Source organism: Nasonia vitripennis (assembly GCF_009193385.2).
Source record: "Nasonia vitripennis strain AsymCx chromosome 1 unlocalized genomic scaffold, Nvit_psr_1.1 chr1_random0003, whole genome shotgun sequence".
In the NCBI taxonomy this organism is placed as follows: Eukaryota; Metazoa; Arthropoda; class Insecta; order Hymenoptera; family Pteromalidae; genus Nasonia; species Nasonia vitripennis.
In genome coordinates, this window is record NW_022279589.1 from 70,941 (window position 1) to 84,352 (window position 13,412).

The 13,412-nt window shown below is 33.7% G+C and overlaps 2 protein-coding genes across 8 annotated transcripts in view; both read left to right on the plus strand.

The window, feature by feature from the left end:
• The window catches only part of LOC100114531 (actin-related protein 1), a 256,774-nt gene that overhangs the window by 6,397 nt on the left and 236,965 nt on the right, over positions 1 to 13,412 (plus strand). The gene's annotated exons all lie outside the window — the stretch shown is intronic.
• LOC103315708 lies at positions 6,968 to 9,253 on the plus strand. The gene is made up of 4 exons (XM_008205926.3): positions 6,968 to 7,506; positions 7,810 to 7,935; positions 8,042 to 8,255; positions 8,421 to 9,253. Exons 3-4 carry the CDS (start codon positions 8,090 to 8,092, stop codon positions 8,663 to 8,665), a joined length of 411 nt encoding a protein of 136 aa, XP_008204148.3. The 5' UTR covers positions 6,968 to 7,506; positions 7,810 to 7,935; positions 8,042 to 8,089; the 3' UTR covers positions 8,666 to 9,253.

A 13,412-nucleotide genomic window follows, 5' to 3' on the forward strand; every position in this document is an offset into this window, starting at 1 on the left:
AATTTTCGAAATTAGGAATTGCAGTTCGAGGCTTGTACTTTATGCAAAATTTAGAATGGTAAATGGGACGATATTTATGTACAATGATGTTTGAATGGTGAAAATTCTGTAGAGAAAAAGGTGATCGGACCGTTACACAGTGGGATTTTTTGGTATATTTATGGACAAAATTCTTGTTACAAGCGAATTTTCATTCAATCGTATGACTTTTTTTCTTTTAAATACTTGTTATCACTTGTACTTTAAGCACAAAGTGCGGAAATTTTAATCATTCGAACCCCTTAATAACGGCAAGTCATTGAACGCCTGAATGATATTGAAATACATTGAAAACGTTGAAAAATCAATTTCCATAAACGAGTTCAATATTTCTATTTATTTAATAAGTCCAATTTCGTCAAAATTGCATATTCAGTATAATATAAAATATACACACAAAAAAGTTTTGCTTTTCAAATATTTCATACTGCTATTGAATTATTATTAATGTCCAAGAATGTGCGCTGAGTGCAAATACGTGAAATGTGCGATTAGGAGTTCAATGACTTGTCGGTATGACGGGTCAGTAGCGGATTTTGAGGTTAGGAATTCATTCGGTACGGTGGAGTCGTGTGCGCACGGCTACGCCGATCCGAATGTGTCGAGTAACAGCGATCTTGACCGTTCTGTGTGCGCAGTCGGAATTGATAAGAATACATCTAGCTAACTAACAAAGAGGGACTCAATATAAAGTTTAAAATTAAAAGTAGAATAAAATGAGTTTTAATTTAAGTCCTGGCTTGTTCCGGATAGAATCGCGCGAAGTAGATCGAAGATACCGAGAGCGGTGAATTAAAGTAGCGGGCGTTCCTCCGCGGCTGAGTCGGCATGGCATGGATCGGCAGTGCGATCCATGGCTGTCAGGCTATCCGGTTGGGGGTGGTCTGACCACCCTCAGACTGTCACCGACCTCACCAGGAGCTTGCTCCGCGTTACTGAAGGTCACCTCTGCGCGGGAGACCGACGGGACGACCCGTGGCTGCAGGCCACGCTGACAAAGCCGTGGGAGGCGCCTTGGGTACGCACACGCGTACATTTAAAAGTAAATGCCATAATTAGTATAGTGCGAGTTCACGCGCTCGGTCATCTTCGGGCTCCTTCGGCGCTCGCCGGCGAGCGCACATTCGGCGTTGCGATTTAGCGATAAGCGCGCGATCGAGCGAGAGAATGATCGACATGAGTCAGTCATCTCGTGCCCCTTGACCGAGATCCATTGTCGCGACTAATAAGCATTCGACGTTGTAATCTTCCGTTGATTCAATATAATCATTTTAAACCATTTACTCTATTTTACTCATTTATTGCACAAAACCTAGCCTTTATCCAGAACATGGCTGGTTGAAATGGACTGTGCATAACTGATATTAGATTTATTTATTTATTAATTAAGTAATTAAACGGGCTAGAAGCCCTCTACAAAGATTATAAAATATTAAATTAAATGGCATCTTACTCATACATTTGTTTGTTTATTTATTGAAATGATTTATAAAAAGTAGTAAATATAGTTATACAAATTGTAAGTATTATATGTATATATACATGTATGTGTGTTTAATCAGAAAAAAGTGTATTATAAGTTATAATGTAAAACAATATTACAGGACAAAAAATATTAAATGAAGAAAATAATAATAAACATAATTAATCCATAGGTATGTGAATATAAGTGAATATAAATGGCTGGATCTACGTAGGCACGTATTCTTGATAGGTAGTTTTCAAGCTGCTCTTCTAAACTGGCAGCTAATTGATCTTCTCTGTCGTTAGATGAGGTTGATGGTTGCACTTCGACTTGAGGAACCTCTGCAGAAGTCTGTTTTGATGATTTGGCTGAGGTTTCATTGGTTAAGGTAAGAAGCATTTGAGTAAGAGAGGCCCAGATGGCTCCTAATATATGAATACTCCATCCATATACTGATTGAAGAGTATATCCACGTATCAACGTGTCAACCACTAATTTTATAAATCTAATAAATATTTTTTAAATCTTAGACTCTGCGATGGCTTCTATGGTGCAGCGATCGATTAATCTTTCAAAGCGCGAGGATGAAGATCCTGGATGGTCGGACAGCCTTCTTGCCACTTCCTCTAGCAAAGCTGGTCTCTCGGCTGGGAAGAGAACGTGGTCTCTAAACTTCTCCAGATCTATAGGACGATATATACCACTCTCCATGAGACCATGTATGTCATGGTACTTCCACATTGGGGTAGTCATGGGCTTAAGTTCTTGCGGTTCATGTGCTATGCTGATTCTAGGAGTAAATTGATACCAAGTACCATCAATTTTGAAACCTGCAGGCAGAATGTTATTGCAGTCGACAGGCGTACCAGTTCTAGCCATAATAAGCGAATATGGTTTTAGAAAGATGCTTTCATTTCGGCAAGTAACCGGCAGTTCCTGGTAACACTCATCGACGTGGCTTACGACACATACCGATTGTTCACAAGGTATCATATGAGCCCATTCGCCCAGCACAACTGCCATATACCCAGGCTTTTTCATAATAGTCATTGCGACAAGATCAGGCTTATTTTGAATGTGCATAAGAGAGTGATGATTCCTCTCTCTAGGCGACATCGATGCATCATGATGTCTTTATACTGTGACTTAAACTGCATTTTGACATGCCGGGCTAAGTAAGATATTTTTGTGTTAAAATATGCTGCTATTTCAATGTCTTCTACGGCAATATCTTTACGTGCAGGTGGATCCTGACCTGGTGCATACTCGGTGATATATAATTTTGGATGTTCAGTGCGGTAAATTGTATACCCGCATAAGGATATTTCATCACTCTTAGTAAAGCCAAACTGTACCTCTTTAGTTGAGTTAGCAAAATATACATCTGGATTATAACTTGTGCCTACCCTAACGCCTTTTCCTTCAAATAAAATTACAAATTGTTCGTAATCACACACAGGTGTCGGACGATACTCCCAATATATCCTATTTTGATCAGCGTCTATGCATTTTGTATCTGGCAATTGACAACAGGTTCCGGAAGGTAAGATAATTTCTTTTTTAATTCTATTGGCAGAAATTATGCGATCAGCAAAATTGATTTCTAACACATCAGTAACAACTACATTTTTGTAAACCGAATCATTCATTGTAAATGTTAAGCCTTCACAAGTGCCATCTTTATTTTTGTCTCCGCTTATAATGACGGACCGAAAATTTGTAGTATTAACAATTAGGTTTCTTACAATGTTTTTTTCATATTCAAACTACCCATGACGATGCAGGTCTTTACGCGTGTCACGTGTTATTGCAAGATAGAAAGTTGCTGTTCCCTCAAAAATGTCGACGCTGTGGGACAGCCAACCACAGCTGCGGGTGGTGCGTTTAACTAGGGCGCTGCATTGTTGAATGTAAACTGGATCGTGTTCTACACTTTGCAGCAGTTTGTGACGGTTTAACTTCCCCAAGAGGCTGGATAGTCAGTCGGTTCCAGGATCTGGATAGGGGAAAGGGGCAAGAAAAGAGTCTGTTCTTATATTCTTAGTAATAATAAAATATATTTCTTAAGTAAAGAATAGCAAGTGGGAATCAGTTGTTAAATCTCGGCTGAAACAGAAATTAATTATGCGTCTTGTTAAAAATATTTCGCCTTTACAAATAAATTTGTTTAAACTAACATGGTTGACAATTTACAAGAATATCTACGCGATTTCGTAACAATAATGATTCGGTGTTCGCGGCTACGGTGTTTCGGTACGGTGGCGGTATGACGGATCGGTGGTGGATGTTGAGGTTAGGAATTCATTCGGTACGGTGGAGTCGTGTGCGCACGGCTACACCGATCGGAATGTGTCGCGTAACAACGATCTCGACCGCTCTGTGTGCGCACAGTAACGGTCGGGATAGTGCAACGGGGTTTTGAGGTTATCCCTCGGATTTATGGAGTCGTGTGCGCACGGCTTCATAAATCTTCGTTGCTCGTCTCGTTCCTCTCTTTATCCTATGTGCGCACAGAGATAAAGCGAATCGTGAGATGTCGGCGTAAGGCTGGCTTTGCTGGTTAGGATCTTTACGGTGGCACCGGGTATCGTCACGTGTGCTCACGTAGACGAGGCTCGATGTCGCTCGGGTGTTCAGGGTTGCCTCGTGTGCTCACGACGGCAATTCGGAGTTTCGGGTTTCGGTTCGTCTACCAAGTCGTCACGTGTGCTCACGAAACGACTTCGTCGGCGCAGATCTATCTCTCGCTGTTCCCTGTAGTAACGTGTGCGCACGATGCTACCTGGAGTGCAGCTCGAGTAGAACTCCCCATCGTGCCGCGCGATCCGCCTTATAAAGGCGCGCGTCGCGGGTATATATGGGTGCGTTCACGGTGCACCGCGTATGCCGCTCGCGCCACCTGGCGCGTCGTCGCTGAGTCGCTTGCCGATTGTCGCGCTCCGCGCTCGTGCGGCCTCGCCTTTCGTTGCGCGCGCGCGCTCGCTGCGCAAGCCGTGCTCGCCGCGGTCGCCCTATATGTGCGAGACTCGTGTCTCGTCACAAGTTGTATATTAATATTAGTGACATTTGGCTCATCTTCGCTAATTTTGCAAGGAGCGACCCCACGCATTGAGAAGGTTGTTACATTCGGTGATGTCCGTCCGCAATCGTACCCAGTAAGTGCATTCACGCAAGTGATATACAAGACTCTCGATTACCATTAATAGCAGCATTTTATCTAAAATAAAAAAAAAATTATTGTTATTTACTAATATAAACTATGTATATAACTGTAAAGGCGTTATAAAAGTACATAATCTTATAATTCTTTTTGTTTTCAATTTTCAAAATTTGACGTTTATTCTTTTGATTTTTTCGATAATTATTTATCTGCACATTTGTGTTTTTATATTAGACATTCATAATTTATAAATCAAAATATTATTTTTAAAGATTTTAATTTTGTAAGTACGATTACTCTAATAACAATACATTAACAATGTACAAAGTGTCTTAAAAGAACGATTTGAAAATTTGTAATACGAACTTTTCACGAGTTGTGTTAGGCTGCCAAAAGTTATGCCTCTGCAATGAGTACGGCAGACTAACCTAACTTACGTAAAGGCTGTATTACGCTTGCAAATTTTTAAATTATTTTTCTCAATGTTTTGTATGTCAAGTGCACTGGGAGAAAAGTGGAAGAGCAGCGCCACTAACCTAGTGTTTAGCGATACGTCCGGTACACGGGTGATACGCGCGCCTGTACGGGTGATACGTGCGCCTATTTTGGGCGAGTCACGCGCCCAAACAGAGAGGACTGTTCAACCACAACACTGGTGAAGCAGAGCGCCCGCATACTGCATAGCATAGCCAGCATATCTGGAGACGCGGCGCGCTGCGCGACACGTTTTAGGTCGACAGCGCCCCTACTTTTCTCCCAGTGTGTACTGTTGAAAATTTTACGTAGATTAAAAATCCGCTCTGTAGTTTCGAAGTTTAAGAAATATTGTGTAATTTTTTTTGCACAAATATAGTGTAAGTAAATTTGTATATATATTATACAAATTTTATTATTATACAAATTTTTTTTGTATATATATTATACAAATTTTGTGTAACATACAAAAAGTGAAATTTTACCTATTTTTTGTAAAATATGGAATGAATACGTAACAGTGAAATGAAAAAATATCTACCTTGTATTTTGGCCTTCTTACTGAGGCTCGATTTCCCCGCGATTAGACGAAACATTCCCATTGCTTTTTTTGTCCATCTGATTAATATTTTTCATCTTCAGAATATTTGCCGCAGACATAAACAAAGTTACCTCTTCTATTATTGTGCACTTAAACACATAGAAAAGTAAGTATAAAATTAAAAAAGTTTTAAACATAGATTAGCTTACTGGCATTATAATTAGGTAAAGTTAATATTATATACAGTTTCAGAGAAATGATGGATAAAAATTATTAAAAATTAAAAAAAAACTATACATTTAAATTACTTCTACATTTTTAACAATATACATACAAAAATTTCTTGTCTATATATTTATTTAGAAATGTATGACAAGGAAAAAATTTAAAATAGACAAATAAATGTGACGGTCTTACCTTTTAAAATTGTATTTTGCAAATATAAGTCCAATTTTTACTATAATACGTTAAATTATTAAGATGAGTATGTAGAGATACTGTTCTTCATTGCATGCGGCACTGCAACTGAGCAGCTAGAGGTTCAAGAGGTCTCAGCCAGGCCCCATAGTATGTATACACATACGTCGATGAAAGACAAAACCCGGACGCAATAGCGATAAGAGAGAGAGTCTTTTGAACTGCACTGCAGAGATGTTTTTATGCAATGGAATTATAAAATTATTTTTCTGTTTTGGATCAATAAATGTTGATTATCAAAATCACGTAAAAGTTTATAGTAGATGTTAACTTGTTACAATTATTCAACAATTTTCAATATTAATTTCAAGTAAGCAAATAAAAATTTTCGGAAATTTTACTGTCTTTATTTATGCTTAACACTATCGCAAACGCATTCCACATTTAATACAAAGTTGTGTAAAACAACTATATTTTGCACACAATTTGTGTAATTCATTTAAGCTTATATTGATTTAAAAGTTTACGATATGATTGTATACACTCAAAAATAAAGATTAAATTTTAAATTCCCACAAAATTTATTTTAATAGTTTAATTACAATAATAATTTTAATTAAAGTAGAACCTATTCATTTATGAACGAAAAGACGCGCCAAAATTATAGTTTCTAAAATAATATTAACATTATATAGTAAATATAAACTTATGCATAAAACTATTTAAAAATTTTATGAATGATTTATGTAAAAATCGACCGCCCTTATCTTATATTTTAAAAAATAAATACATAAGAAAACATACATGAAAAATAACATTAAATTATTACAAATATAATAATTATATTTTTTACATTTCCTGTTAGGTAAATAAAATGTTAAAATATTCAGTTCTTAGAAGGCGCGTTGTTTATAAGTAAGATGAGGCACGTATAAACATACTCGAACTGCAAGCGAGTATGGTCACAAAAGCTGTCATAAGCTTTGCAGACTTCCAGTGAGTATATAGCTTTACGAGATATATGCAGTATAACTAGTGAAAATTTTGAATAAAAAAATAAATATTAAATTGTGTACTCTTGTGTATACGTTAGAATAAACGTATTTTTAACAATGTCTCAGGAACTATTCTGCGTTTTTGGGTGTAACGATAAAGAAAACCGTATTATTTTATTCACAAAAGACAAACTAAAAAAGTGTATAGAAGTATTACAGATCCGTAAAGCGTTACAATTAAAATATTGTGATGTTACGCTTCCTGATACATTATCCAGTGTACACGGTTATCATCCAAATGTTCTACAAATTTTTTAGCAATAAAATCAACATTGAAAAATACAAAAAAAATTGAACAAAGGCCCCAGCAACGCAACCACATTACATTTTTCTACTGAATCTACAACTAGCAAGGGTAATTACTTTTTGATATTAACTTATACAAATATTATCTCAAAACGATTTAACGTAATTGCAATGCTATTTGGAATGTTAACATCATACATATACCCTGTGTGTGTGTGTGTGTGTGTATATGCGTGTATGTATGCATGCGATCGTGCGTGTGTGTGCTGTGTGTGGCTGTGTGAGTGTATTATATGTTCGTTTTAAAATTTTTTTTCTCTCTCTTTGGTGATGCTCTCTTTTTAACTTCTTAACTTTTAATCTCCGTCTTTTTTGGAATGAATTCTTATAATTTTTTTTATTGTTGATATAGCTACACCTGCATTACGTGAAATCTCATCTGCTAATCCAATCGATGCTATGCGTGGTTTGCAAGCACGAGAACAAAGTAAGATCGAACAGCAGAGCACACCTCTTTTTCTAAATAGAACTGCTGGCGGTAAATAATTAATTTATTATATCTATATTTTCTTTGTTGCTTCTCGTTTAAGTTACCTCCGCCATTTTTTTAAATAAGTTTCTTTCAATTTTTTATATTTTTGCAGACACGGTTACATTAGCGTCACCCAAAATCTCACCTGCTGATCAAGACGATGATATGCGTGATTTACAAGATTTACAAGCACATAATAACACCGAACAACAACACAACTCTTTTTCAAAATACACCTGCCGTCATGCGTGTTTTACAAGATTTACAAGCACAAAATAACGCCGAACAGCAGAACACAACTCTTTTTCAAAATATACCTGCCGTCGGTAAATAATTATTATTTTATATTATCTAAACTCACAGATAAAATTTTGGAATTTTTAAATCTTAGCGGAATATTTAAAAAATTTTTTTATAACATATTATATTGGACACATAGACATTGTGATAATTAGATAAATTAATATTTATTGTATTTATTCATGTTTCAGAATCAACAGCTCAAGATTTTGTTGAAAATGAGCCGATCAGTGACGACTCAACGAGTCAAGAGAACGTATGTTTTTTTTTTGTAATAAAACCCGAAGAAAAGCTTAATCAGCGATTAGCGTCACTGCACAGTTGCAATGCTCAAAGTTTTATTAATTCTTTGGAAAAATTAGAAGTCGTAAAGAATAACGATAAAATCAATGAACTAAAATCAAAAGCTGGTGATAAACTACATTTTTTACCATAATACATGCAGAATAAATTTTAAAAAAGAACAAGGACCAACAACAAGGAATACCGAATGGCATACAGTGAGAGATTTCCATGAAATTTCTTATACACAAGTTTGTTGTTTTGTGCAAGAAAAAATAATAGATAAAAAAATGTTATTTATTAACATATCTAACAGAAATGTATACTGATATATTACGTAATTATTTTCTAGAAACTTTCGGAAGTTTTGATGTCACTTTTAAAACTCAACATCTGTTAGATACATTGCAGAAAACATTCATAAACGACATTCACGTAATCACAATGAACAACAGAAGAGTTATTTGTCCTAAATACGGAAATTTGGTAACTAAAGAATCATTGTATGCAATGGAAGAGCAAGAACTACTGCAGAAAGCAGCTGTTATTATAAGAAACGGAATTTTAGGTATTAAAAAAGTTAGATTGCCGAATAATATAAAAGCAAATGATCTTATTGTAGGAGAATGTACTATTTCTGAGAGTTTATATGATTTTTTAAAAATTGTAATGTTTGGTATGAATCCAAATAATGATAATTCTGAAAATACTAGAAAAGTAAACTCTGTGGCTCAAGATCTTATTTATCGTGTAAGTAGAGGTCGTATAAAACCACCCAAGCATATTACTCTCGGAATGGCATTAAAAAGTATTACAAGTAGTAGAAAAGTAATAGATCTTTTAAACAAATATGGGCACTGTTACAGTTACAATGTTTTAGAAGAAATAGAGACAGAAGCAACATATGCTTCTAGTTCTAAAATAACTATTTGTCCAGAAGACACAGTATTATTACCAAATTACTGTACAGGTGTAGCATTTGATAACTTTGACAGATATGTAGAAACATGCACCGGGAAAGATACCTTACATGACACTGTGGGGATTTTATATCAAAATGATGTAAATGAAGGTCCTCTAAATTTCCACAGCAATGATAACGATACCGATTTAACTCCATCGTTAAAGAGAAGACGAAGAACTTTTGATGCAATTGTTTCCGAATTACAGATTTATCTCAAAAAACCAAAACTCAATGAATTTTTGTTGCCTCTAAACAGTGAATTAAGAAATATTACTGTAATTAATTCTGATTTTTTAAAATTAGTAGATCTTACTTGGGTAATATCGCATTTTTTAAAAATAAAAACACACATGTGTTTGGTTATAATAGTAAGATAGTTCAAGATAACAGTGTTAAACAAAAGATATCTTATCTTACACCTATAAATGTTTCTCCTACAAATGTATCCGTAGTATACGAAACTATGAGGCTAACTCAAAAAGTAGCCGAAGAATGTCAACAAGATTATATGCAGGTATCATACGATTTAGCTATTGCAAAGGTTGCTTTTCATATTTAATCGACAGAAAGACCTAACTTTGATAATTTTTTTATTCATACGGGATCATTTCATATTATAATGGCTTATTTTAAAGCAATCGGTAAATTTATAGAAGACTGTGGCTTGACACATATAATGATTCAGTCTGGACTCCTAGCTTCAGGTTCAATCAATGGTTTTATTAGTGGGAACACTTTAATAGGTGCAAACGCTTACACCCTCTTGTTGCTGTAGGTTTATAAGTAGAAAATTTCTTTAAAAATATGATATATATATATATATATATATATATATATATATATATATATATATATATATATATATATATATATATATATATATATATATATATATATATATATATATATATATATATATATATATATATATATATATATATATATATATATATATTATATATATATATATATATATATATATATATATATATATATATATATATATATATATATATATATATATATATATATATATATTGAAGACAGATTAGTAGAGATGATCAAAATTTGTCAAACCCAAAAAATTACAGGTAACTTCTTTGACGATGCAGAATTGATACAAATAACTTCAAAATATTTGGTATATAAAAATGACACATTACACGGTAAATATGGAAAAACGGCACAATTTTACATGATGTATATCGATTTAATCAATTATTATCTAATGTTTACTCGAAGCATTCGAATCGGAGATTTTCAGCTTTTTAAGTTCATGTTACCGAAACTGTGTAATATATTTTTCATTTTTAACCAAGTAAATTATTCTCGTTGGTTACTAAAATATCATGACAACTTATTAAAAGTTGATGAGACTCATCCAGAACTTGCAGCTGAATTCAAAAAGAGATTCTTTGGTATAAAAAGAACTGATAAGCCATTTTCAAGAATTCCGGTAGATTTAACACTAGAACAAACAATTAATGCTGATGCAGCAAATAAATTGACGGGAATAGTCAATTTTACTAATTCAATATCAGCGCGCCAAAGATGAGCAAAAAGCCATAGTTTAAGAAGTACTATTATATCACACGTTTATGAAGAAAGTGGATTAAAAAAAGTACAGGATGTGACTTCTGATTTAGAAAAACATCAATTAAGCAAGGACTCTTTGCAACTTAATAAATTTATTGAAGAAATCGAAAAAAATATTAATCCTTTTGACCACGATAAATTAGATGATGAATTATTATATAACATTAGTACAGGCCAAAGCGCATCAAAGGAAGTAGCTAACTTTCTCTTAGATGTGGAGAAAAATGGTAATCAGTTGCGTGAAACATTTATTGAAGAATGTTCCACTTCTAATAAGAAATTTGAGGAGCCTATAAAAAAAATAAAATATTAAATTTTGTTCCTGCAATGCAGTAAAGAAACTAAAATTAATAATAAAGTGCAAGAAGTAAGGTTGCAAAGAGATTTATTTGGACGTATGCTTGGCATTTCGCTAAATGAAAATACTAATGTAGAAAAAGTCTTAACTTTTCCATTAACTACATTGCCCATGTCATTGTGCCATTTGGACGGCACTATATGTAAAACAGAAAAATCAGCATTGATGAAGTGTTTTAAAGCCGAAAATACTCCACCATCTTATGTCGATATTCGAATAATAGATGGTTTTTTTTATTGCATTGCATGCGAGATATTCCTCAAACATTCAAAAATATATCAAAGAAAATATTACAAATGATAACTAATAACAACGCTTCTGAAATTCATATTATATTTGATCAATATTTTTCACCATCTATTAAAGATTATGAGCGATCTATAAGAGGAGGATCTATGAGAGATTACGTTATATCTGGGCCTGAGCAAATAAGGCCGAGTGACTTCCATAAAGAATTACGGAATAATCGGTCAAAGAAGCTTTGGTTGAATTTTTTATTTCTCATTGGGAAAATAATGAAATGGCTATTTATATTGGAACTAAAATAATTATGTTAAATTTTAAATACTGTTATAAATATGTACTTGATGAAGAATATAATGTTATTAAAAGTGTCAACTCAAGATTCCCTTGTCCTGCACATGAAGAAGCTGATACAAAAATTGTTTATCATGCGTGCAACACTGATAAAAACGCGAATATTGTAATAAAATGTTCTGATACTGACATTTTAATGATTATGTTGGCCAATATGCATCACGTGAAATATGAATCAAAAATTTGGTTTGAATATGGAACTTCAGAAAAACAACAAATTATGTATATTAATGAATTATACACATCATTAGGAAAAACATTGTGCACAGCGTTACCAGGATTTCACGCTTTAACTGGATGCGATTGTAATCCAGCATTTTATAAAAAAGGGAAAAAATCCTTTTAAAATTTTAAATCAAAATGAACAATATCAAGTAGCATTTGAAGAATTGAGTAATGATGTATGTGAGGAAGAAAACATTTTTTTAGTTTTAGAAGCTTTTATTTGCAAACTATATGGTGTAAAAACAGAAACAGTAAACAATGCTCGTTATCAGTTGTTTTCCCAGAATTATATGATAAAAAATGTCAATGAGCCATTTCAGAAGAAAACATTAAAAAATTTTGAAGCATCTAATTTACCACCATGCAAAACAGAATTAAGAGAGCAACTTTTAAAGGCTCGTTATATATCTAATATTTGGAGATGCCTCTGTTAAAGTGCCTACCGAACTTGACGCAAAAAATTATAGATGGATCCTATCCGAAACAAAATATGAATTCTCATGGTTTATAGGAGACCAGTTACCGAATACTGTTAGAGATATAATATTGGACAAAGAAGATTCTGAAGGTAAAAAAATTTTAAATAAAATTATATTAAACTATAAAACGAAGTGTATTCATCTCAATAAACATATTTATTTTACAGAGGAAAACGAAAACATTCATTACGAAAGTGACGAAGAATTAGAATATAATCAAGAAGAAATAACTGAGTAAACCAATAGTATATTGCGAAATAGGTGATTTCCGCACGAGCGAATTTTATCGCCCGAGCGTAGCGAGGGTGACAAAAACGCGAGTGTGCTGATCACCTATTTCGCGCACGAGTATCATATACTATTTTTTGACACGAGTGTGCGAATCTACGTTCTTAGCAGTTGAGCGTGCGCGAAATCTGTATTTTGCGCACTAGTGTGAAAATCAGGCATTTCGCACACGCTAAGCAGCTATGAAAAATCGAATTTCGCACACAGAGTGTCAAAAAATAATTTATAATATACAATATTTTATATAATAAATAGATAAATAAATATATAATTATGTTGCTTGGAAGACAAATTCACATAATAAACAATCAAATAATATTTAATGTTTATAAATACTTACTTTTTATACCTATGTACAAATTGCAACGTCCAAATTTAAGTAAGTAAACAAACA